At 35.3% G+C, this 25,993-nt stretch overlaps 1 protein-coding gene across 4 annotated transcripts in view; it reads left to right on the forward strand.

The window, feature by feature from the left end:
* PRKDC (protein kinase, DNA-activated, catalytic subunit) overlaps positions 1-25,993 on the forward strand; it is a 192,623-nt gene that overhangs the window by 52,985 nt on the left and 113,645 nt on the right. For all 4 annotated transcript variants that reach the window (XM_074199918.1, XM_074199920.1, XM_074199922.1 and 1 more), the window contains 8 exons: positions 4,997-5,091; positions 8,148-8,247; positions 9,385-9,518; positions 15,322-15,576; positions 20,075-20,298; positions 21,194-21,402; positions 24,255-24,387; positions 25,383-25,541. In XM_074199918.1, the coding sequence (XP_074056019.1) occupies positions 4,997-5,091; positions 8,148-8,247; positions 9,385-9,518; positions 15,322-15,576; positions 20,075-20,298; positions 21,194-21,402; positions 24,255-24,387; positions 25,383-25,541 (1,309 nt within the window). The remainder of the gene's footprint in view (positions 1-4,996; positions 5,092-8,147; positions 8,248-9,384; positions 9,519-15,321; positions 15,577-20,074; positions 20,299-21,193; positions 21,403-24,254; positions 24,388-25,382; positions 25,542-25,993) is intronic.

A 25,993-nucleotide genomic window follows, 5' to 3' on the forward strand; every position in this document is an offset into this window, starting at 1 on the left:
GGACCAAATAGAAACCATCAACTCCATAAGGTAACAAGAAATATTTTTTTTTATTTAATTAAAAAAAATTCCCCCCCCCCAACTACATGCAAAAGCAAATTTGAACGTTTACTTCCAAAATCTAAATTCTCTCCTTCCTTCCACTCTACTTCTCCCCATTGGGAAAATAGGTTAGTTGGTGTAGTTCAAAAACGTGTGTTGCCATGAAAAACATTATTACAGTAGTAATATTGTAAAAGTAAACATAACCACCACCACCCTCCCTTAAGAAAGAGAACCTCAAGAAAAGCAGTGAGAAAAAAAGAAAAAGTATGCTTCAGTCTGTATTCAGACACCATCACCTCTGACTTTGGGATAGATAGCATTTTTTATCATTAGTCCATCAAAGAAATAGCTTGAACTTTTTTTTCTCGCAATTACTAGGGCAGCTTGGGTGGGGTGCAGTGGATAGAACTCTGACCTTGAGTTTGGAACTCTGACTGGAGTTTGAATCTAGCCATAGATATTTGGCACTTACTAGTTTTGGGACCTTGGGCAAGTCACTTAACCCTGATTGCCTTGCATCCTTGGCCATCTCCAGTCGTCCTGATTCATATCTGGACCCAGATGGTTCTGGAGGAGAAAATGAACCTGGTGACTTAGCACAGTACTCCCTTACTCAAAAATTATGGCATCACCTCCCTGATGTCATGGGCCTTTCTGAGAAAGAAAGACAAGCATCATCATCATCATCATCATCATCATCAGCTCTATTTCCCTCCATCCTATTCTCCCCCATCCCCATTTATTCTAGTTTCTCTTTTCCCGTGTCCTTCCTCAAAGGTTGTGTGTTGTCTGACCATCCTCTCCCATGATATTTCCTCTCTTCTATCACTTACACCACTCCTCTTCCCCTCCCTCTGTCCCCTTTCTCCCATTCCTTTCCTCTCCATTTTCCTCTGGTACGACAGATTTCTATACTCAATTAAGTGTGTATGTCATTCCTTCTCTGAGCCACTCCCAAGGAGAATAAGGCTTGCTTGCTCACCCTCACCATCCCCCCTCTTCCACTCCACTGCAAAAGCTTTTCCTTACCTCTTTTATGTGAAATAACTTAACCCTTTCTACCTCTCCTTTCTCTCCTTTCTTTCCCATTAACTCCATCTTTATAATATGTTACTTTCTTATTCAACTCTCTCCTGTGCCTTGTCTAAATATGCTCCTATCAAATGAGAAGATTCCTATGAGTTTTATCAGTATTATCTATACATGTAGGAAAACAAGCAGTTGAACATCATTAAGTCCCTTATAATTTGCCCTTCCCATCTTCCCTCTCTATGCTTCACCTAAGTCCTGTATTTGAAAGTTCAGACTTTCTGTTCAGCTCTGGTTGGTTCATTGGCAAAGTTTGAAAGTTTGAATGGCCTCCTTTTCACCTGAAAGAGTATGTTCGGTTTCCCTGGGTGTTTTTTCTCAGTTTAATCTAAACTCTTTTGCTTTCCGGAATATCATATTCCAAGTCCTACAAGTCCTTAATGTAGAAGCTGCTTAATCTTGTGTTATTCTGACTAACTCTGTGATATTTGAATTTTTTCTTTCTGGCTGCTTGTAATATTTTCTTCTTGACTTGGGGTTTCTGGACTTTGGCTGGCAGTTTTCAATTTTAGATCTCTTTCAGGAGGTGATGGATTCTCTCAATTTCTATTTTTACCTTCTGTTTCTAGGATATCAGGGCAATTTTCCTGGGAAATTTTTTGGAAAATGAAATCTAGGAGGTTTTTTGGTCATGACTTATCCAGTAGTCTATTTTTAAAATACTCTCCTGTATTTGTTTTCCAGGTCAGTTGTTTTTCCCAATGAGATGCCACATTTTCTTTCAGTTTTTTTATTCTTTATGGTTTTGTTTTATTGTTTCTTGAATTCTCACAAAGTCATCAACTTCTCCGAGCTCTATTCTATGTTTGAAAAAGTTATTTTCCATCAGGCCAATTCTTCATTTTTTGAGGCATTCTTCTTCTTATTGACCTTTTGGGTTGCTTTTTTCCATTTGACTTAAACTGGTTTTTAAGGTGTATTTTCTTCACTTTGTTTTTTTTTTTTTTTGCTTTTGTTTTTGTTTTTTTTAGTTTCTCCTTCACCAAAATGCTGACTTGGTTTTCTCGATTTTCCCATATTGATCTCATTTCTCTTCCCAGTTATTCCTCTACTTCCCTTACTTGATTTTCAGAATCTTTTTTTGAACTCTTCCATCTTCCATTGCCTGAGACCAATTCATACTGTCCTTGGAGGCTTTGGATGCAGAAGCTTGGACTTCGTCATCTTCTGAGTGTGCATTTTGATCTGTCATGGGACCAAAGTAATTGTCTATGGTCAGATTCTTTTTTCTTCTACTATTTGCTGGGTGTGCACTATAGCTTGACTGAACTGGACTCTGCTTCTATTCTGATGTAGCAGTTTTCCTGCTGACTTTCCAAGTTGTCCTCGACAATCCCTGACTTGAGAAGTTTAGAAACTGTCACAGCTTCCACAGACTCATACGCCCTGTGGGCTGTTCCTGAATGGCTGGAGCTGGTTTACTCCGCTGTAACCTGGGCTGTGCTGCAGGCTCTTTCTAATCCCTATGTAACAGACCCTTCCAGTGGATCTTCCAAATTGTCTTGATGTGGAAATTTGTTTCCCTCAGTCTTTTTGTGGCTTTTGCCACTCTAGAATTTGGTTGGTCATTTTTTGAAGGTATTTGGAGTGGTTTGGGAGAGAGCATGTGGGAGGCTTTACTCCACCATCTTGATTCTGACTCCAACAACAAGAAATATTAGAACAAAGAAGAGGCTGAAAAATAGAAGAAAGTGTATGGTGTCTCATAGCAAAAACAACTGACCTGGGAAACAGATTTAGGAGAAAAAATTTAAAAATCACTGAACTCTCTGAATGTCACAACCAAAAAAGAACCAAGACATATTTCAAGAAATCTTTAAAAAGGAAAACAAATGTCCAGATCTCCTCAGAGAACAAAGTGAAAAATAGATTTTCTCTGTCATCTCATGAAAGAATCTCCCAGAAATGTCATAGTCAAAATCCAGATCTTCTTAGGTCAAAGAAAAAAGACTCTTTGTAGCTGTAAATAAAGAATTCAAATCTGAGGAGCCAGACAGGATCACACATGACTTTGCAGCCACAAGTATAATGAAAAATGGAGTACACAGGATAAAAATGGAACTTTATGAAATGCAGGACTTTCAGGTTTCTAATAAAAAAAAAAACAGCTGAAAAGAAAAAAATGAATAAAGGACTAAATAGAACAAACTACTTACATCCAGTTAATTTTCAGGGAAAATGATAGATGTGTCCCTGTCATCAAGGGTTAGAGATAGAGAATGTAATTAGAATTCTGTATTCATGATGTTAAGAATAGAAAGAGTGGTAGAGGAAGACATTGAGGGGAACAGGAAAGAAAAGTTAGGGACTTTTGGACTGCACAACTAGATGTCTATACAAAGGGGAGGGGATGGTGGGGAGCAGTTGAGACTTGAATGCCATTGTCTTCTGACCCTGTACAGAAGGAAGAATACACACACACACACCCCCATCCCCCAATAGGGAAATAGGGAGAAGAGGGAATTAAAGGGAGGAATTAGTCTTATGCAAAAATCTAAGGATGTATAAAAATGTTTTTGTAACTCTTTTTGAAGTGATGAAAAATGAGAATCTGAGGTGGTGCCTATAATTAGGGAATGGATGAACAAACTATGGTATATAAATGAGATGAAATGCTATTGTGTGAACTTGTATCAGTGTAATGACCAACCAGGGTTCTAGGGGATTAGTGATCAAACATGTTACCATACTGATCCTGGAGTCAGAAGGACCTGAGTTCAAATCCAGCCTCAGACACGGTTTTTTAAAATTGAAGGCAGTGTGGTTTAGTGACTTGCCCAAGGTCACACAGCTAGGCAATTATTAAGTGTTTGAGTTCAGATTGAACTCAGTACACCTGACTCCAGGTAGCCTCAGACTCTTAATAATTACCTAGCATTGTGACCTTGGGCAAGTCATTTAACCCCCACCATTGCCTTGGAAGAAAAAGAAAAGTGCAAAGAGAATACAAGATCCTACTGTGCCTTTTAATTTTTCAGTCTAAAAAGCATTTGATTCTGTAGAGTAGTGTTACCAGAAAGGTTCTCCTCCAACTAGATGTCTCTTGTTCTTGTTAAAATTGTACAGTTACATGAGAGATTTTGTAATCATTTGATTACACTTAATTTTCTTCAGTGATCCTCTTCATAAATATAAGGAAGGCATAAATTAAGGTGATGTGCTGCTCACCTAAAGTGTCCCTGTCATAGAGAAGATCCAGATACAATTTCAATTGGAAATTGATTTTACTTCTCTTTTTAGCAGTATCTGGTTGTGGATGACATTGTAGAGCCTTTTAAAGAAAATTCATTAAAATTCAGAAGAGTTCAGAGTTTATGACATGGGAGAATTCATGAATGCCAGTTGTCTAACCTCTGTTATGTCTCTTTATCAAGCTGACATGTTAGCACATTTTTCTTGGATAAACATTGCGGAAAGATAATGACCTTTGGCTAAGAATTGACTAGAAATATATGCCAAATTGCTTTTAATAACTTCAAAATTCTTCTCTGAAACAAAAGTCCCTCCTTGATTTTATGGCAGATGTACACCTCTTAGTAAATATTAATGACTGAGAAGTGCAGACATTTGTTAAGCAAAAAAAAGTATCTTTTACTTCATGGCTAAACCTTTCTCAAGGTTATCATTAAATGCATATATTAATATATTTTGTAAGCTTTTAAGCACTATACAAAGATGTCAGTTATTTTGTCATAAATCTGGTGTGTCCTTTGAACCTGATTTTGAAATTTTTCTTTTGGAAAAATACTTCAGCTGTAGACTGTGCCTTTTCATATTACTTATTTTTAGCATACATTTGAAATTGTTTTACTTTTGGGCCTCTTCACATTTATTTACTATATTCCAACTTTTTATTTTACAGAGAAGAAGAGACCCTTGTAGAACAGTTCGTCTTTGAAGCTTTAGTCATTTATATGGAAAGTTTGGCCTTAACTCATGCAGATGAGAAATCTTTAGGTAGGTTGTAATTAAATTTTTTCTATTATAACCACCTCCTGAGTATTTTGAATGCAACAATTTTTTTTTAGTTTTTTTTTTTTTCCAGGCAATGGGGTTAAGTGGCTTGCCCAAGGCCACACAGCTACGTAATTATTAAGTGTCTGAGGTTGGATTTGAACTCAGGTCCTCCTGACTCCAGGACCGGTGCTCTATCCACTGTGCCACCTAGTCGCCCCAATTATTTTTTTAACAAAATTCTTTAAGGAGAATATAAGTTAACCCTCTAAAAATGAAATATTTTCTCAAGTTTTATTCCTTCAAACAATGAAGAGTGTCCCCCCTGTATGCTTTATGAGACAATTTTTTTTTAGATTTTTTTTTCTAGGCAATGTTAAGTTTCAAGGAAAAGGTTAAGTGGCTTGCCCAGGCCCACATGGCTAGGTAATTATTAAGTGTCTGAGGTCAGATTTGAACTCAGGTACTCCTGACTCCAAGGCTGGTGCTCTATCCACTGCGCCACCTAGCTGCCCCTTTATGAGACAATTTAATAAGTTGTTTGGGCCAAAAGAAATCTTCACTTGGTGCTTAAGTTTTTGGTGATATTAATTAGGAAGAAACTTTTTGAAGTTCTTATTTTTCTAATGGATAAAGTAAAAATAAAAAAATTAGCACTTAAATTTGTCAAAACTTCAATTATTTACAAAACTTTACCTATGTACAATATCTTAATGAAGTAACTGAATTTTCTGTACTTTTGAACACATTTAATATAGTCACACCTTGTGTTCTACACATACTTCATTCATGTAAGTACATAATAAATATCTAATCAAATCAGTGTACTTGTTCCCCAGAGAAGGGGAACAAGAAGTACTCAAAATAAAAATCAGGAAAAATTGTTGCAAATGGAAGAGAATCTTTTAATATTAAAATTTGCTGTTTGACCTTGGGCAAATAAGTTAACCTCTCTAAGCCTTAACCTGCAAAATCAATGGGTCTGATCAGTGATACTACAGTTTTTTCCTAGTTGTTCAGTATTATGACTTTACTAAGTTTCACATACAGTTAATTTTCTCTTGCCCTCATCTCTTATTATATCTGGATTGTTCTAATTGCTAAAAGGGGAGTCTTATTCACCCACTTAGATAATTAAGCCCATTTTCAGTGTGTTATTTTTATGTTTTCCCTTCTGTGCCTTAACAATTTCCTCAATATTCTGTAATAAGTCTGAATGTTCTCAATCACTAATTAGCCTCTTATACATTTATATTTGCCAAAATTTTTATTTTTATTTAATTGAAAATAATATTATCAGTAACTGTACATTTAAGTCTTGAAGATAGGAAAGACACAAACAAAAAGAAACTAATTCATATATTTTATGTGTACATTTTATGTAATCATAACCTTTAGCAGGCTTCAGTGCCAAAAGCATTAGATGCAGTGGTAACAACTAGTAAACTATTTGCTCTGAGAAAATGGCACGTGGAGACTTTTTTAATCGGCCAGAATTCAGTAGAATCCTTTATTAGGTTAATGAAAATTACCATGTGTTCATAATGAATTGAGTGAGATTCTCTTCTTGTTCAGGAACACAACAAAATTTACGATATTTTTGAAATAAACTTATGGAGGCCTGAATTAGAAAAAAAAATAGTTGGTATTACATGTTAAAAAAAATAATACTTGACAAAAGAGTGAATCTTTTGATTCTGTGTACAGAGTTTGGATGATAAATGATTTATTTTTAGTTGAGGCACTTTGTGGATATCAAGGAATTATGGTAATCTATAACTTTACAGAAGACAAAATAGCTAAATTTGTCTTAGGTCTGAGAATTGATAATCTTACTGTATTCTGCCCTGGTTAGACCATTGAAAGACTAACATTTAGAAGTATATTTTCAAGTTAAATAACATTCAGAGGAAATTAACCAGGGTTGTAAAGGACTTCTAGTAAGTTTGTATTTTCTTTGTTTACTCTATCCTTGCTTATTTTCTTTAGTTTAATTTTGGAAGAATTGAAGAGGAAAACAACTCCGCTTATTAATAAGGATAATATTAATTAAAAATATGTATAATTTTAAGTTAGAAGAGTCTGATCTAAGGTTATTAAATGACATGAATTTTTGTTATCACTAAGACATCTGTCTCTCCCCATCTGATATACTAAATTTAACTTGGGCTTCAGACAGTTGCTACTGAATGGCTTTGAGCAAGTTACTTGACCTCTATCTACCTTAGTTTCCTCATCTATAAAATAAGGATAATAAAAGAATTGTTGGGAGAATCAGATCAGGATTACAGATCTTTAAGATACCAGATAAAGCTTAAGAATTTGTTTAAACACTGACTGCTGTTAATTATTGTTTCTCCATCTCAACCTCTGGATGGTTTTTATCAATATTCCACATGGTAGATTAGAAGGATGTTGTCCATGTGAAAAACCTGAAATGTTTTTTCTTTTGGCCTTAATTCTCAACAATAGTAGCATAATGCTTTCTTCTTTTTGACAATTTGTGGTTTTTTGATTGAAAGATTGACATACAGATTATACACTTATTGAAAACTTGTTAAGATTTGAGAAATACTAAATTGTGGGAAAAGGATACTTTTCCTCTTTAATAATGACATGTTTGCTATCTCTTACACTTTATTTTTTTTCCTTAAGGATATGATTTCTCTCTCATCACATTCAATTTAGATCAATGTATCATGGAAACAATGTAAAGACTAACAGACTGCTTTCTGTGGGGGTTGGGGGAGGGAAGCAAGATTGGGGGAAAATTGTAAAACTCAAAATAAATAAAATCTTTACAAAAAATAATGACACATGGGAGAAAGTGATACTACAGAAAGAGTTGGATTTGAAATTAGAAGACAGTTCCTATTCTGACTGGCATCTACAGCTTCTGTGATTTGGGGCTAATTTAATTAATATTTTGAACTCAGTTTATCTGTTAAAAAGAGATAAAGTTCTGAGGTTCCTTTAAGATTAGAGTTTCAGTTTCTGTAGTAAAATTCCTATTGAAATTGTTTTTGTGCATATAGTCCAATTTTTTTTTTTGAGAACAGGTACAATTCAGCAGTGTTGTGATGCTATTGATCACCTGACACGCATAATTGAAAAGAAGCATATCGCCTTAAATAAACCCAAAAAACGTCGTTTACCTCGGTTGGTACAGTTTTTTTTTCCTGCTATATCTATGTTTTTACATTTAAAATTATCTTTTTTTTGTAAGTATTAGAAAGGTTTACATGATTTGTGATGTGAAATATTCTGTCAGAGGTATATTTTAAGTACTAGGAGTAAGATAGGGTACCAGATGCCCAGAGATGTGGAGATAAAAATAGAAGAAAGTTTGAAGAAAATCTCAGTTGTCACCTTGGCTAGAGCACAGAATATATATATGGAGGAGAATAATAGAGGAAAAAAACTAGACTTTTTGGAAGACTTTGAAGATGAAAATAAGAATCTTTAATCTTTGATGTAGTAGGGAGTCAGGAAGTTTCCTGACTATGGTGGATCATGGTCACCAGTTTCTGCCTCACATTATTTTGGTAGCTGTGTGAAATATAAATGGGGGAGGAGAGAGATTATCTAGTGAGAGACCAATAATTAGACTATTTCAGTAGTCCAGATGCAAAGTCATGAGGCTCTCAGCTTAGGGCAATATTTGGAGAGGAGACTGTTAGGAGTCAGTCAGTGGGCAAGCATTTTACTAATTCCTTATATGCCTGACCTTTTCTAATCTAAAAAAGGCAGGAACATGGACCCTCCCTTTGAGGAGCTCCTAATTTAATGGGGGCAGGAAAAAAAATTGTATGTACAAACTATATAGTCCAAATGAAGGTAATCTTAAGGGGAAGAGAAGGCACTAGCAATGGGAAAGACTAGGAAAGGTCTCCTGGAGGGAAGGCATTCTGGGCATGGAAGACAGCCAGAGAAAAGCCAGGGGGTCAGAAGAGGCAAGGTGCCTCACTGGAAAAGAACCCTGGAAGACCTGATCTCAAATCTGGTCCAGATATTGATTCACTGTGTGATCTTGGATCAAGGTTCTTAGTTTGTTTGCCTCAGTTTCCTCATCTGCAAAATGGGGATAATAATAGAACCAATGATGCAGGGTTATTGTGAAGCTCAATTGAGATGATAATTGTACAGCTCTTATCTCAATGCTTTTCCATGCACTATATAAATGTTAGCTATTAAGATGATGGTGGTGGGGTACTTTTGAAACATAAGCATAGGTGTTTTACTAAGACCAGTGTCAATAATATCCTCTAATGTGTAATTATTATGTTGTTCTTTTAGTGGATTTCCACCTGTTCAGACACTGTGTTTATTGGATCTCGTCAAGTGGCTTTTGGCACAATGTGGACGCCCCCAAACAGAATGCAGACACAAATCCATAGAACTTTTTTATAAATTTGTTCCTTTACTACCAGGTATATGACCAATGTTTTGTTAAACCATGCTAATTTATGCAGAGGTTGAGGTTTATTTTTAAAAGTTTCCTTTTTTAGCATTTGAGTGATATTTAGTATGTTAGTACTTAATATATGTGTGTGATTTTTAAGTAACTCTATTGACCAAAGAGTTGTGATTAAATAGCTGATGACTGTCTTTGAATGTTGATATCGAGCAGATAATTTTGTATTTAATAAGTTTCTTTTATTAAATATATCAATTATTTAATTCTAACAGTTTTCATTGTTTTGTAGTCTACTTAATTTTACTTTAAAAAGCAAAACTACTCTGACAACACAGTATTCAACTTAATATTCAGTTAATATCTTATTATTTTTAATGGATAGTTTATCTAAATAAGTGTGACTGTACTGTGCTGTTTCAATATATGATATCTCAAAATGTCCTGATATCTACAACTAAAGAATCTTAGACTTTTTTTTAGTTTTTTTTTTTTTTTTTTTTGCAAGGCAATGGGGGTTAAGTGGCTTGCCCAAGGCCACACAGCTAGGTAATTATTAAGTGTCTGAGGCCGGATTTGAACTCAGGTACTTCTGACTCCAGGGCCAGTACTCCATCCATTGCGCCATCTAGCCACCCCTGAATCTTAGACTTTTTAATTAATTTTTTTGTTTTGCAGTCATGAACAAAGATAGCTTTCAAAATTTATCCTTTTGAAAGATTTTGGGATCAACATTTTTCTACTACCCTCCCTTCCCAATCCCTCTCCCCATGGCAGCAGTACAGTCATGTTTGACATGTTTCCATATTAGTCATGTTGTGAAAGAAGGATTAAAACTGAGGGGGAAAGAAAGAAAAAAACAGAAAAAGGGTTTAAAAATGAATATTGTATGCTTTGCTTTGCTTTCAGAGGCCATAGATTTTTCTTTGAATGTGTAAGACATTGTCCTTTTCTCTTGATCACTGCCAAGAGGAACTTCGTCTGTCACAGTTGATTATCTCACAGCAATGTTGTACGGTGATCTCCTGGTTTTGCTTGCTTCACTTAGCATCAATTCATGCATTTCTTTCTAAACTTTTCTGAAGTCAGGCTACTCATGGTTTCCTACAGAAAATGTACTCTGTAACATTTAAATGCTGTAGCTTGCTTAGTCATTTCCTAATTGATGGGCATCCCCTTAATTTACAAATCTTTGCCATTGCAAGAAGATCAACAATAAATATTTTTGTACATTTTTTTATGATCTCTTTAGGATATAGACCAAGTAGTGGTATTTCTGGATCAAAGTTTGGCACAGTTTTATTTCTCTTTAGGCTTAATTCAAAACTTCTCTCCAAAATGGTTGGATTATAGTCTTAGACTCTTAATAGATAGTGCAAAGAAGTTAATCTGGTCCTTACAAGAAAATATTTAAGTCACTAAGTTATATTGTTGAAAATAGCTTTCTAATGAAACCAGGGGCGGCTAGGTGGTGCAGTGGATAAAGCACTGGCCCCGGAGTCAGGAGTACCTGGGTTCGAATCTGGTCTCAGACACTTAATAATTACCTAGCTGTGTGGCCTTGGGCAAGCCACTTAACCCCATTTGCCTTGCAAAAACAAAAAACAAAAATCTAATGAAACCAAAAACTTATTCTTCGCTCACTATTAAAATATATAGAGTACAATATATATTACAGGTAAGCTACCATTCATCAATCAGTTTAAAACAGTTAATTTCAGTTATACCTGCAGTTCATAGGTAATAGATTTTTAGTGCCAGAATGGACTTGAGGATCCCTCTCAAACCTGACTCCCTAATTTTGAGAGGAAATTTGTATCCCAGGGAGCATCATTGACCTTCCAAGGTGATAGATTTTAAGTTGCAGAGACAGTATTATGAACCCAGGTCCTTGGACTCCAAATCCAGGAACTTTCTATTATTACTACACTATTCTCCTTATGAAAGTCTTTTTAAATCCTTATCAAGGACATCTTAAAGAGGTTTCAGGTTAGTAGATGTTGCTTCATAAAAGTAGATGATGCTTTTTTTCCTCCAAAAAATGTAAAAGTGGTAGTTTTCCCTTGTGGTAGCAGGAAATTAAAAGATTTCTTCATTGAAGTTGATGGGGAAAATAATATTTTAATAATAATAATACTTTAAAATTTTGTTGTTCATCTTTCAATTTTAATGACAACCCAGTGTTGGGATAAAATAGTGTACTATCGATGATGTCTTGACTTATGAATTGGACTTAGTTTTTTTTGTTTCTTTGTTTGTTTTGCAAGGCAGTGGGGTTAAGTGGCCTGCCCAAGGCCACATAGCTAGGTCATTATTAAGTGTGAGGCCAGATTTGAACTCAGGTACTCCTGACTCCGGGGCCAGTGTTCTATCCAATGTTCCACCTAGCCATCCTGTGAATTGGATTTAAATGAGGCAGAGTTGTTAACATAAGAAACAAAACCTAGTCATTTGGTCAGTTTGTTTCTTAAAATAGTTTTGTCTCACAGAGAGGAAATAAATTTCAAATTTGATTTTTAACATCTATGAGGAGTTCTACCCTGAGTTGTATGTAACATCAATCATATGATAAATTTGTATTCAGCTAATGAGATTTCCTGTCTCATCTGTCCATTATCATCTTTTTAAAGTATTAATCCTTGAATATATTTTCTCCATTTGTTATGTTTGAATTTTGGAGGGATGGATGTCATCCTTTTCTGCACATATGTAATGTCTCTCTCCCTCTGTTGCTCTCCTTCCTTTCCAGAGAGTGTTTTTGTTTTAAATTAAAATTAAATTTTAAAATATTAAGTATTCTGAACTTCAGCAACAGAAATAGAACACAGAAAGTTGATTTTATATAAAAACCTGGACTTCCAGTTTATTCTACTTCCTTTTTTAAACACAATATTTAATAATAAACTATTGCTCAATTGAGCTTTCTTCAATTTTCTTTTGTGTATTTAAAAATGTTATTGTACTTCTCCTCTTTTTGTTGCCTTATTGTACTAACTCTTCTTCCCTTCTTCCCTTCCTTTTTCTTCTTACCCCTAATTCAGAAACAAAGGAAAAAATTAAAACAAATAAGCCTAGCCAAGAAAAATAAACTTACCCTAAAAGGTCATGTTCAAAAATCTCAGCATATTTTTTGTTACCTCAGGTGGCTGACTTTATCATAAATCAGTTAAAATGATTGATTGTTGCTGTAGACAATTAGACAATTAGATGGTTAAGTGGATAAAATACTGAGTTAAAATCCTGCTACAGACATTTACTAACTGTGTGACCCTAGACAAGTCGCTTAAACCTCTGTCTGCCTTAGTGTCCACAACTGTAAAATGGAGATACTATCAGTATCTACTTTGCAGACTTGCTGTGAGGAACAAATGAGTTAATTTCTATAAAGCACTTAATGGAGTGTGTGTCATAGTGGGTGACCATGTAAAAGATTGTTCCTCTTTTCCTCCCTCCTTATGAAATAATTCTTAATTCTTTTATAGTTGTTTTCCCTTATGATATCCTTGTATAAACTGTTCTAGTTCTGCTCGCATTTCGCTCTTTATTAATTCACACTATCCAGGATTTTCTTTTTTTTTTGGTTGAGTGGTTAGTGGTAGAAATATTGGACTTTTTGAATACTCTTGCCTTTGAGTTCTATTAGATGTATAATGTTTTCATTTATGATCTCTAGAACTTAAGTACCTAAGCTTTTTTTTTTTAAACTATGGTTTTTCAGGAAGTCTGATGATTCTTAAATTATCTTTCTTAGACTGATTTCCAGGTCAGTTGTTTTTGATATCAGATATATCTTAAATTTATTCCAACCCCCCCCAATCTTTTTGTCCTAATAATTCTTGGTGTCCTATAGGATAATTGATTTCTTTTTTGCCTTTGAGTTTTCAGAGTTGTATTTGAGTAAGATTTGCTACTTTCTTTTTTCTAAGCTTCTTATTATCTTCTAATTCTTCCCATCATCACTTGCCTTTCTTCAGTTTTTCTTTGAAAATGTTTTTATTTCTTCTATTTACTCATATATTTTTAGAAAACTTTAAGTGCTTGAAAATGATAACTTTTGGTAGACTATCTTCCTAATTTTGTTGTAAGTCTTAAACCTAAAACCTATATTTTGTTTTGTCTGTGATTTCATCTGCATGGAGACCTCCTGATGTGGCCCTTGGCCTCCGTTGGTTAAAGTGGTTGCTCGAGATCACTTGGTTATTCAACATCAGACAGGACAGGAACCCAGGTCATACTAAAATATAACTACTGAGTGTTTATTTAACACCTTCTATATGTCAGACCCTGGGGATAGAAAGATAGTTGTTGCCCCAGTTGGATTAAGGAAGATTATGGAGTGGGGGTGGGGGACCCCTTGGACACATCAGGAGAAGTCTCATGGAAGTGGCGACATGTGAGCTCAGCTTTGAAGGAAAGTGCAGATTTCTAGAGGCCAAGGTGATAGGAGAATGTTTTCCAGATAGTCCTTGATAAAAGCACAAACTTGGTTTGTGATTCTGTGGTAGTCAGAGTCTATATGCTTATAAAGGGCTTTAAATGCTAAATAGAAGAGTTTATATTATATTTATATTATATTGATTGAGCAAGGGAATGACATGGTCCAATCTGTATTGTAGGTGTATAATTTTAGTATCTGTTTGAAGGATGGAATAGAATTGTGGAAAGAATAATCTGGAGGCCATTGAATACTCAAGGCTATGTGAGTATACAGAAAGGATTGGAATATGAAAGAAGTGGAAATAGGAAAACACAGTCCAGCAGCTGAATGGATTTGTGGAATGGAGAAGAGTTATTAGCAGCATCCAACAAGGATAATTCCATCAGGGAGCTTGGAAGGAAGGTGATTCTTGCAGTAAAAGTAAGAAAATTTGGAAAGGGGGAAAGGTGATAATCAGGTGATGAATTATGTTCTGAGCATTTTGATTTTGAGGTACCTAAAAGACTGACATGGATATATATGCAGTAGGCAGTTGGTGATGTGAGGCTAGTTTTCAGAGAGACTGGGTCAGTATAGTTCTGAGAGTATAAATGAAATTGTAGTTGAACTCATTGGACCTCCTGAGTTCACATATAGTGAGAAGAGAAGAAAGCCCTGGGGAGAGCTTTGGGGTTTATTTACTTTTACATCTGTAGATAATGGTATAAGGAATTAGAGGAGTAATAAGAAGGATAGAAGGGGAACCAAGAAAGAAGAGCAGTATAAAAAGCCAGAGAGGAAAGTGGATGGTCATCAGTATTAAATGCCACAGGGAGGATTCACCTTCTTTCTAATTCTGTCATGCCACCTTTGTTAGTACTTTGTATAGCAGGAGTTTAATTGTATGTTTATAGATTATAACTCTTGGAGTTGTTAGGAAGACCTTGGTTGAATTCCTATCTTTTATACTCCTTGTTGTGTGATCCTGGCCAAATTTTAACCTTTTGGTGCCTTAAAGCAACACTCTTAAGTTATAGCTAGAACAATTTTCCATTTGAATTGAAATAAAACGAATTTACCTTCCTTGAGATCCTTGCAATGTGAAGTAAAAAGTGTGGAACAACACACACAAAAAAGATGTTATTGATATATAAAGAGAAGTATATATAAAAAATTATAATAAGGTAACATTTACGACTGTGGGCCTGAAAATTTACCTGAAATATTATAAAATAAGTTCTCTTCTGATTAGTTTTATATTCCTAATATATGAAAATGTTCATTCCTGGTCTTTTGCTGCTTTTAATTAGTTCATTCATAATGATTTGATCACAGAAACACATTTGGTTCCATGTAACATGTTCTGATTTTGGTAATATTAAACCTTGTTTGTTTTTTTAAGGTAACATATCTCCGTCTTGCTGGTTGACTGATATTCTTAAAAAAGAAGACATTTCTTTCCTAATAAATAGATTTGAAGGAGCCGGCAATGTTAGTGACCATTTGTCAGGAATCTTGGTTCAACCTACCCTCTTTGATTTGCAAGGACCCTTTACTTTAAGAGCTGTTGTGCAGTGGATGGATATGCTTTTAGCAGCTTTGGAGTGTTACAATACATTTATTGAAGAGAGAGCTGTTAAAGCACAAGAGATATTAGGTAAGTAAAATTTGTGCTTTAATTGTCAGTTTTTACTGTAAGAACTTTTTTTTTAGTTCTGTTGCAGAGGCTTAAAAAATGTGGAATGTGTGACCCGAGGGTCCCAGAGTATTCCAGTAGAATAGTACCTCTGGCTGGTGCTGCCAACCTGGAAGCTTCAGGTAAAGACTTGTCAGTGCACTGGACATCTATCACAGGAACCTTGCTAAATTTGGAGAAGCTCTCTGCAAGAGGATTGGACGCCTGTTTGTCAATTTTTTTGGCTACATCATAAAAACCATCTTCTAAGGCAAAAATGTTTTGGATTTAAATTTGTGGAGGGAGTACACATTCCACTAAAAGCATGGATCTTTTTTGGTTGTTGTTCTGTTTTGTTTTGCTTTGGATTTTTTTTAATTTAATATTTATTCTCATTTTGTACAAATAAATGTTTTTTATATACATTAATAAAATATTCTTAAGAGTAAACAAAATATTCCCCCCCCCAAAAAATAGACTTGCATGAGTGATAAAGTAAGGAGGGGAGGAAACAAATTAAAATTAAAATAAATAGTAATAATTGTAGATATAGCCAGGTGGCGCAGTGGATGGAGCACCAGCCTTGGAGCCAGGAGCACCTGAGCCCATATCCGGCCCTGTGCACCCAACAATCACCCAGCTGTGTGACATGCAAGCCACCCCAACCCTGCTGCCCTGCAAAAACCAAAAAAAGAAAAAAAAAGACCCAAAATAAAATAGTAATAATAGTAGGGGCGGCTGGGTGGCGGACAGAGCACTGGCCCTTAAGCCAGGAGCACCCGTGCTGCTCAGCTGAGGGCTGGGCTTCATGTGCTTGCTCTGGCAGAGGTCCCCCGCTGTTCCCCCAATTTGTGCCCGGTGCTCCCTGGGGCATAGATCAGGAAACTCCCCCACTGCTGTGAGCCTTGGCCCCCAGTGCCCTGGGGCTGCCTCTAGGAGGCTGAAGTTCTTTCACTCTGGTGGGCCACCCCTCCGGCGGGCCGCCCCTCCGACCCCGGGGAGCAGAGCCTTTCTGCTCTTTTCCAGGTTACCTTGAGTAGGAGAACTGCCTCACTGGGTCCCTCAGTGGGTTCTGTCTCTAGAAAATTTAATTAGAGTCCTTAGTTTAGAAGTTTTATGAGAGCGCCTAAGAGAAGATCCTCTCTTGTCATCATCTTGGCTCTGCCAAAAGCATGGATCTTTAAAGTATTGAATTGTTAGGTTATTAGGAATTTCCCTTTTTCTCTTTTCCCTTCCCATCCTTTTGTTGGTTCCCCTTTTTTCCCCACTCCCCTTCCCTTTCTCCGTCCCCCCTCCCCTTTTCCCCTTTTAATACTTGAAAGGTTAGATGTTTTATAGGTTAACTGAGTATGTGTAGGTTGACTTTAAGCCAAGTCTGATGAGAAGAAGATGCAGGTATTTCTCATCAGCTCCCTTCTTCCCCTCTATTACCATAGGTATTCTGTACCTCTTAGTGTAATGAAATTTACCCCATTCAATCCTCTCCCTCCTCCTGTCTCTTTCCTGTCCCCCTTTTTTAAGGAGGTAGTGTTTTTTAGATCATTTTGAGTCATAGAAAATTCTGAGTATCTGTCACTTCTAGGTAAGTACATTCTATATAATAAAAATTCTTGAGAGTTATTAGAGTCTTTCTTCCAAGTGGGGTTAAAGCCAGTTACATACCAGTCTCATGGATGTCCATCATTTCTGGCTAGGTATATTCTCTCTGTTAGAGTTACAATTCTCAAGATTTATGAGAATCTTTTTCCCCATGCTGGGATATAGCCAAGTTTCAACTGATTGGATAGCAGTTTTTTTTTTCCTTTTTAAACTTTCATTTCTTTTAATCTTCTGTGAGACATTGAAGGGATAGATCAGCTTACCCAGCTGAAGAAATAGTTTTTCCAGATCAACAATAAAATCAAAAAAATTGAAAATAACTTTTAGCAATTAAAGATGTTAAAACTTAGATTTAATCTAATTCAGGTCATTGAGAATTTTGACAGCTTGAGAAACCTCAACAGTGTGTTCTTGGGGAACAATAAGATCATTCATTTTGGACAGCCTCAGCAGTTTTATGAGTAGTGTCAGTAATGTAGTGGAGCTACTCACCAAAATCTTGACTGAACAAGATGGAAGACTTCCAGAGTCGAGTCAACCTCCAGGAAATCTACCTCAGCGCCTTAATGGCATTGAGGTTGCCTGGAGAACAATAACAAACTCAGAATGCTAGACATTGCATCAAACAGAATCAAAAAAATTGAAAATATAAGCTACCTGTAGTACTATAGGAATTCTGGATGAATGACAATCTCACCAAGATCTGGAGTCACTTGGATGATTTAAAGGCATCTTGAGACAGTTTACCTGGAGTTGGAATCCTCTGCACAAGGAATCTGCCCCGTTCCCCCCCAATACCAGCGTAACATCATGCTCACCCAGCCCACCATCTGGCAGATGACACGTTCATTCTGTGTCCCACTCTCTCACTGTCCCCTTTCAGCCACAGGTTTTTTTAATCCACCTCTGGCTCCCCAAGTCTTCAATTAAACAATAGCTACCAATGGTTAATTAAAAAAAAAATCCCATTAAGTAATCATATAAATATGTATGATGCATTTTCTTAAGATTGTTATATCTTGTAACACAATGAAAAAAAGATCAGTTAATTTCTTTTGTTTTTGTTTTTGTTTTTGTTTTTTTTAGGTTTTTGCAAGGCAGTGGGGTTAAGTGGCTTGCCCAAGGCCACACAGCTAGGTAATTATTAAGTATCTGAGACCGGATTTGAACTCAGGTACTCCTGACTCCAGGGCCAGTGCTCTATCTACTGTGCCACCTAGCTGCCCCAATCAGAGTTAATTTCAACAGAATTGTGATTTCTATGTGTTACCACTGTTTATTAATGATCCATGATCTGAAAATCTATACAATGTATGGGATATCCTGGTTGTCTAGGTCAGTTGAAAAGTTTGACATTGATTCCTAGATACAATCACTCAAACAATACTGGAAGAAAGGAGAGAAGAGGCAAATTTTTTCCCCTCGTTTCCTGAACAACCTTTTTTGATCCCTTTTCCTGAACATATAACAAGAGAAGTATATTAAAAGGAACTTTTTTTTAGGGTTTGTTTTTGTTTTTTTGCAAGGCAATGGGGTTTAAGTGGCTTGCCAAGGCCACACAGCTAGGTAATTATTAAGTGTCTGAGGTTGGATTTGAACTCAGGTACTCCTGACTCCAGGCTGGTACTCTATCCCCTGTGCCACCTAACCACCCCAAAAGGAACTTAAAAAAAAAAACAACTGGTTCGTGAGAACTGGTACAGTGGCTTGTCTTCATGGTCTTTTAGTGATCCAGAGAACAGAGTGTTGGAAAATCATTTTTGTTTCAGATAGGTTGAAAGAGTGCTTTATTTGAAAGATAGTAATTTCATTTAGCCAGAAGACTATCTGTCTGATTATAAAACTAAAAATTATTAGGTTCTCTGAGCACTTTGCATTTAAAATTCTTCAGTGGCTTATTAATGTACCTTTCTTGCTCTTAATAGTGTGTTATGTTGTCACTGAACTGGCTGTCATTTGAAAAAATATTAATAGTATGAATTCCAAAGCTAGAAACTTGCTTTGTAAGATTTGATTTTCTTTATGGTACTTTTAATTACATATTTTTGGCTCTTCATAAACTTTAGTATTATAATTTACATTTTTACTATAGAATCAGAGGATACCTAGAGGATAAGAGAAAACTTTACATTTTCTAGCTTTTATTGGTTCATTATAGAGCCACAGTATTTTAGAACTGAAAGAAATCTCAACAGCCATCTAGTTTCTAACTGTCCTGCCGCCCCCCCCCCCGAAATCTATTACAATGATTATGCTTTCTATTTAAAGAACCCTTGAAGGAAACCTTCCACTGATGAGGCAGCCCATTCCACTGATAGATAGCTCTCATTGTTAGGAAGCGCTTTCTGATATCTAAATTATTCTCTTTGCAACTTTTACACATTGCTTCTGTGCCTTTATCTGAAGCCACGTAGAACAAATCTTTTTCTTTCCTCTCTTTTTTTTGGGGGGGGGGTTGCAAGACAGTGGGATTAAGTGACTTGCTTAAGGTCACACAGCTAGGTAATTATTAAGTGTCTGAGGCTGGATTTGAACTCAGGTCCTCCTGCCTCCAGGGCCAGTGCACTATCCACTGTGCCACCTTCCTGCCCTGTAGAATAAATCTAATCATACATCTATATGAAAGGCTTTCATATAATTGAAGGTTGTTGAACTGGTGTTCCCTTGTCTTTCACTCTTCTTCATCCTGTCTTCATCAAACTAAACATCCCTAGTTCCTTTAACTGATACTTGTGTGTCTCACCAACTTCTCAATCTCTGAAGTTGTGACAGCTCTTCTAATGAAGTACCTGTATTATTGTACCTTTCTAAACAAAATACTTGTACTTGTTTTGAATTAGAGAATTGTGTAATAATTTACTGTCTTATGCAATTTTTCTAGGTACAAAAGCAAAATCTTCATTTTTGAAAGCTGTGGGCTTTTTCTTAGAAAATATTGCTCTTCATGATATTAGAGCAGCAGAAAAATGTTTTAGCACTGGTCTGAAAGGCAATGTGTTCAGCCCCCAAGAAAGAGAAGAATATAATTACAGCAAGTGTACAATTGTGGTCAGAATTATGGAGTTTTCCTCAATGCTTCTAAATACTTGTCAGGATGTATGGAAGGTAGGAAAATCAAAAAGCAATCCTCTTAACTTAAGAACTTTATTTTAGTCATTTTATTTATCTAACTTGTAGCATTTTCCAAATAACATATTGGTTTAAAAAAAGCTTAAGTAATTAACCAAATGATCATGAAAATTGTGGGATGTTATAGAAAGATAGACTCAAGCTGACAGGAATTGATTAAAAGTAATTGAAGGAAGATAATTTATCTTAAGGTTTAATCAATGCTAATTTAGTGAAAACTAGATGCACATAAACTAAAAAATAGTGACATTTAAAAGACAAATACTGGAATTTATACATTCAGAGAGTTATCATTCATAGTAGTCAGCTTGGGAGGCCATAAATTCATTTTATTAATGCTGCTGTTACCCAAACTGTTTTTGGAATTCATCTTTTGGAATTGCCTTCAATTCTATAAGAAAAAAGTCAGGTCATGAACGGGGCTTTCATCCCAATTGTATTGGAGTAGATGTAGCAGATGAACTCAATTGAAGCAATTTTAATAATCCTTTGCATTTTCTTTTTCATGTTTATTCAGTAATTAAGCTTAAAGTGATAGATGGAGATTATATATTAAATATAAGCTTTATTTAGTATTTATTGGGTGGTCATTTATCAGCTAATCATTCTTGAAAGGAAAAATAAAATGTAATTCATATATTATTAGAATTCCTAGAGTAAGAAGAAACCTAATGTCTTTGAAATTCTTGTCATTGAATATTAAATATTCTTGTCATTCTATTCGTTGTTATGTTTTATGATCCAGTGATCTTAGAGAGAGAAGGACCTTAGCTCAATTTTGCAAATATGAAATTAATGAGGTTGTGGTGTTTTGCAAAGATATTAATAATGTTGACTAAAACAACTTATTTAATTTGAATTATTTTTACAGCTCCTGGAGAAGGATTTACTTAACACTTACTTTATGGAACTCTTAGTCAAAACATTGTGTGATCCATCAAGTATTGGTTTTAACATAGCTGATGTACAAGTAATGAATAATCTTCCCAATGTCTGTGTGAACCTTATGAAAGCCTTAAAAAAATCTCCATATAAGGAATCCTTAGAAATCAACATAAAGAAAAGAATAACCCCACAAAGGTATGCATTTAAATTAAAAATCATAACTTTAGCAGTAAATTTTTTTCTTTTATAATGCTGACCACAGATGAGAGTGGCATTTTCAGTGTTATTATGGTGTGTAATTTCTGCAAAACCAGTTACATTAAGCCAGCTCAAAATTCATGTTAACAGTAAAAATGTTTCCTAATGTATCATTTGAATATACTCTTATTTCCCTTTACTTCCTTTCACACAATCTACCTTTCAGTGAAACCAAACCACTTCTCTTCTGTCTCGTCAAAGACCCATTACATATATTAATGCTTTTCAGGAGTCTTTCCTAATTTCTACCTCCCATTTCCCCAGCTCAAAAATAATCTATTAAATTCCATGACACTTTGTATCCTCCCCCCCTCCCCAATTGGGCAGTTTGCTTGTTTCTTGATTTATAGTGTTGAGTTTTTTGACTTGTCAGGTTCTTCTGGGAGTTTCATAATCCTTAGGATGTCTCTCTGCATCTTGCCTTTGGGATCAATATTTTTTTTTTTCTTTTAACATTTGAACTTTTCACTTGTTCTGTTTGGAATTGTCTTTCCCTTTTTCATATTTGCTTTTGAATCAGTTAAATCAGTCTCCTTTTTTTTTAAGTGTAGATTTAATGCATACTATTATTATAATCATTTCTGCTATGTAGGTCATCATTTTACAATTTTTATTTCTCTTCTAAGCCATTCAGTAACATCCTGAGCGTTTCTTGGAATTCCACAGGTGCTGATTCATTTTCCTTTGTCTTGCAACATTTATTCATAGATAGCTGAACTCTTTTAACTCATTTTGAGACCATATATTCCCTGCTTTATCTGCTTTTGCACAAAGACTTAAACTGAGTTATTTGTTTTTTTCCTACCAAGATCTTTTCCCCTCTGTGGCTCATTTTAAAACTCCTTCTGTTTTGATTGTGATTTCCCAGGGACCTGGACCTCAAAGTCCTATCAGCTACTTCTCATGCTCAGTGATATCTCATTTCTCCAGCCTTAGTCTCTGTCCCAGATGACTTCTGTAAGGATAGTACTAACCTGCTTGGGTCCTCCTGCATCCTTTCCTTTAGATGTAATGGAGCTTTATATAACTCCACATAAGTGTCCTGCCTCAAGACTCTTTTCTTTGGGTTTTTTGACTGAGCTCTTATGTATTACAGCTGTGGTGCTTGCTACCCCACTTTAGCTTCTGGCTTTTGGTTTTTTTAAAGACTTTGATGAAGGGGTGGCTAGGTGGCACAGTGGATAGAGCACCGGCTCTGGAGTCAGGAGTACCTGAGTTCAAATGTGACCTCAGACACTTAATAATTACCTAGCTGGGTGGCCTTGGGCAAAACACTTAAACCCATTGCCTTGCAAAAAAAAAAAAAAACCCTACAAAACTGAAGACTTTGATGAGTAGAGTGGAAAGGAGTGCTAGAAATTAACTTTCTCTTCTGTTAGCTCAACATGGCCTTTGGTATCTTAGGTTGTATAATTCCTATTATGGAGTTGTCATGAGGATTAGAGAAAGTGTCTAATCCTCCACATAAACCTTGCATATTTTTATTATGTTTTTTGTAAATGTCTTGTAATCCTTATTAGATTATTCGATTATACCATGATCTTAAAAGACTTGTATGTAGTATTTAATATATTGAATTAATGAAGTTTAATTAATGAAATTTGCTAATAAATTCAGAGCCCAAATTGAAAGCCTAGAACTAATCATAGATAAGAAGAAACATATCAAAACTCTAGCTACATCTAATCTAACCACATAAATAACTGAGTTAATTGAGAAGCATTAGGATTATATTGTGCTACTTACAAATCCAGAGAATAGGAAATTGAGGGGATGTCATTTGGGGAATGGCTGTATGTGATTATGATGAAATAGTATTGTAAGTAATGATGAACAAAATGCTCTCAGAAAAACCTTGAAAGACCATCATGATCTGATGCAAAGTGAAATGAATTGTATACAAAGTAACAGCAATATTCCAAGATGATCAGTTATGAATAACTTAGCTGTTTTCAGCAATACCATGACCCAAGAGAACTGAAGGATTTGTGATGAAAAATGCTATCCAACTCCAGAGAAAGAACTGATGTTGTCTCAGACTGATATATACTTTTTTTTTTTAGGTTTTTTTTGCAAGGCAAATGGGGTTAAGTGGCTTGCCCAAGGCCACACAGCTAGGTAATTATATTAAGTGTCTGAGACCGGATTTGGACCCAGGTACTCCTGACTCCAGGGCTGGTGCTTTATCCACTGCACCACCTAGCCGCACTTGATATAGATACTTTTAAAACTTTCCTTATTCTTTTTGAGGGGGGTTTTTTGGTCTATTTTGGGGTTGTTATTTTTTTGGGGGGGGGTTAGGTTTTTGCAGGGCAAATGGAGTTAAGTGACTTGCCCAAGGCCACACAGCTAGGTAATTATTAAATGTCTGAGACTGGATTTGAACCCAGGTACTCCTGACTCCAGGGCCGGTGCTTTATCCACTGTGTCACCTAGCCACCCCTTTTTTGGTCTATTTTTTTTCACAACATAATTATTATGGAAATGTTTTGCATGACTACACCTGTATAACCCATATCAAATTGCTTGCCTTCTCAATAAGAGGTGAGAGTCAGGAAGAATGAAGGGAGAGAATTTGAAACTGTAAGTTTTAAAAATGAATGTTAAAGATTGTTTTTGCTTGTAACTGAGGGAAAATATTAAATATACTATTCACAATTCTAAGGCAGGTAACCAATGTTACACTTATTAAATGAATTCATGTAAGCAGTTTTTCTTTCTATATTGATAGATTTATTGAGTTCAAAAAACTAATTTTGTTTTATTTTCCTTTTTTCTTACCTGATTAGTATTGAAGTCATTTGTGCTGTTGATTTTTACAATCCAGATGCTCGTTTTGATAGAGCTAATCTGGCTTCTATCCTCTCAGCATGTAAACAGCTCCATAAAGCCGGTCTTTTGCATTCTACAATAGAGTCTCAGGTAAAAGATTTACTTTATCTGCTGCCTTGATTGTAATGAATTCTTGCTGTCATTTATCAAAACCCTTTACTAATTCTGTATATTTCAAATTACAAAAATACTTAAGGTATTATAATTTTTTCTTGTTAGTGTCATAGGTATACACTCCCAAATAGGTAACTTATATAACTTATATATATAAATGATACTTATATAAAAAATGAAAGTGAAATTTAAAAAAACTTGAATTTTCACAAATAGTTTACTCTGAGATTATTTGTGTTAAATCTCCAGTTTGACTTCTGTATATTCTCTATGTAATATTCTATGTTTACCTACAGAATTAGATTAGTATTAAATAATTTTTTAAACAGATCTATAGTAATATGTTCAGAATTAGGTAACATGGGAGGAATTGACCCCAGAAAATATAACTGAGTTTACTTTACCAAATTAAACACCTTGCAAGGTATAGAAACTTTTGCTCATGAAGAACATGATATATATCATTTAAAAATTTATTATTAGATGGAAATTTATTTATTTTTTGGGTTTGTGGGTTGTTGTTTTTTGTTTGTTTGTTTTTTTGGCAAGGCAATGGGGTTCAGTGGCTTGCCCAAGACCACATGGCTAGGTAATTATTAAAGTGTCTGAGGCTGGATTTGAACTCAGGTACTCCTGACTCCAGGGCCAGTGTGCCACATAGCTGCTCCTTAGATGAAAATATATTTAACATGATTATATATGTGTCACCTATAACAAATTATTTGCTGTCTTAAGGAGAGGGGAGGGAAGGGAGGGAAAGAAAAATCTGGAAATCAAAATTCCTCAAAAATTATGTTGAAAATTATTGTTAAAGGTTTTGGAAAAAAAGAAAATATTATTGAATGAAAAGAAATCTATTATTGGGTCAAACTATCATCAATAAACAGCATTTCCAAAAGTAAGGGAGATCATAAAAGGAGGACACTATAATGGTTCTTAATATTTTATTATTGAATATATCTTTATGTTAGGCCACAGATCTACCCCATCCAATTGGAGCTAAGCTGCTGTCTGTTGTTTATAAAGGCATTGCACCTGGAGATGAAAGGACTGCTCTTCCCTCACTAGAAATTAGTAGTAAACGATTGGCAAGTGGACTTCTGGAGTTGGCCTTTGCTTTTGGAGGATTGGTAGGAGAAAAAAATAATTTTGTGGTGCAGTGTTTTTGTTACAGAAATATATAACCCCTCATTTTTCTTTTGTTTCTAAATAGAACTTGGTAACTTTATTGAGTAGTTGGGACATTGTGGTAAATAACTTATGTAGGAATTAACATCCCCGATTCTTCAGAAAATGTCAGTCTTTGACATAAAACTGGAACTTACATCTTAGTCTGGTTTATTTCAAAAGATCTGAAAACACCAGAGAAATCCTATGTTTGTTGTTAGCTCCATGACTACTTCTTATAAAGATAGCCCTAAATTATTTAGTTTAGGTCAAGTATTTGCTTTCCTAATCCTGGGTGATTTGATATATGTTCTTTTCTTCATGTTCTTCTTTCCTTGCCAAGATCTGAGTTATTCAATTTCAAGTAATGTTTAGATTTGTCAGACTAAAGATATAGATTATCTTGAAAAAAACT

Source organism: Macrotis lagotis, chromosome X (genome assembly GCF_037893015.1).
Source record: "Macrotis lagotis isolate mMagLag1 chromosome X, bilby.v1.9.chrom.fasta, whole genome shotgun sequence".
Classification (NCBI taxonomy): Eukaryota; Metazoa; Chordata; class Mammalia; order Peramelemorphia; family Peramelidae; genus Macrotis; species Macrotis lagotis.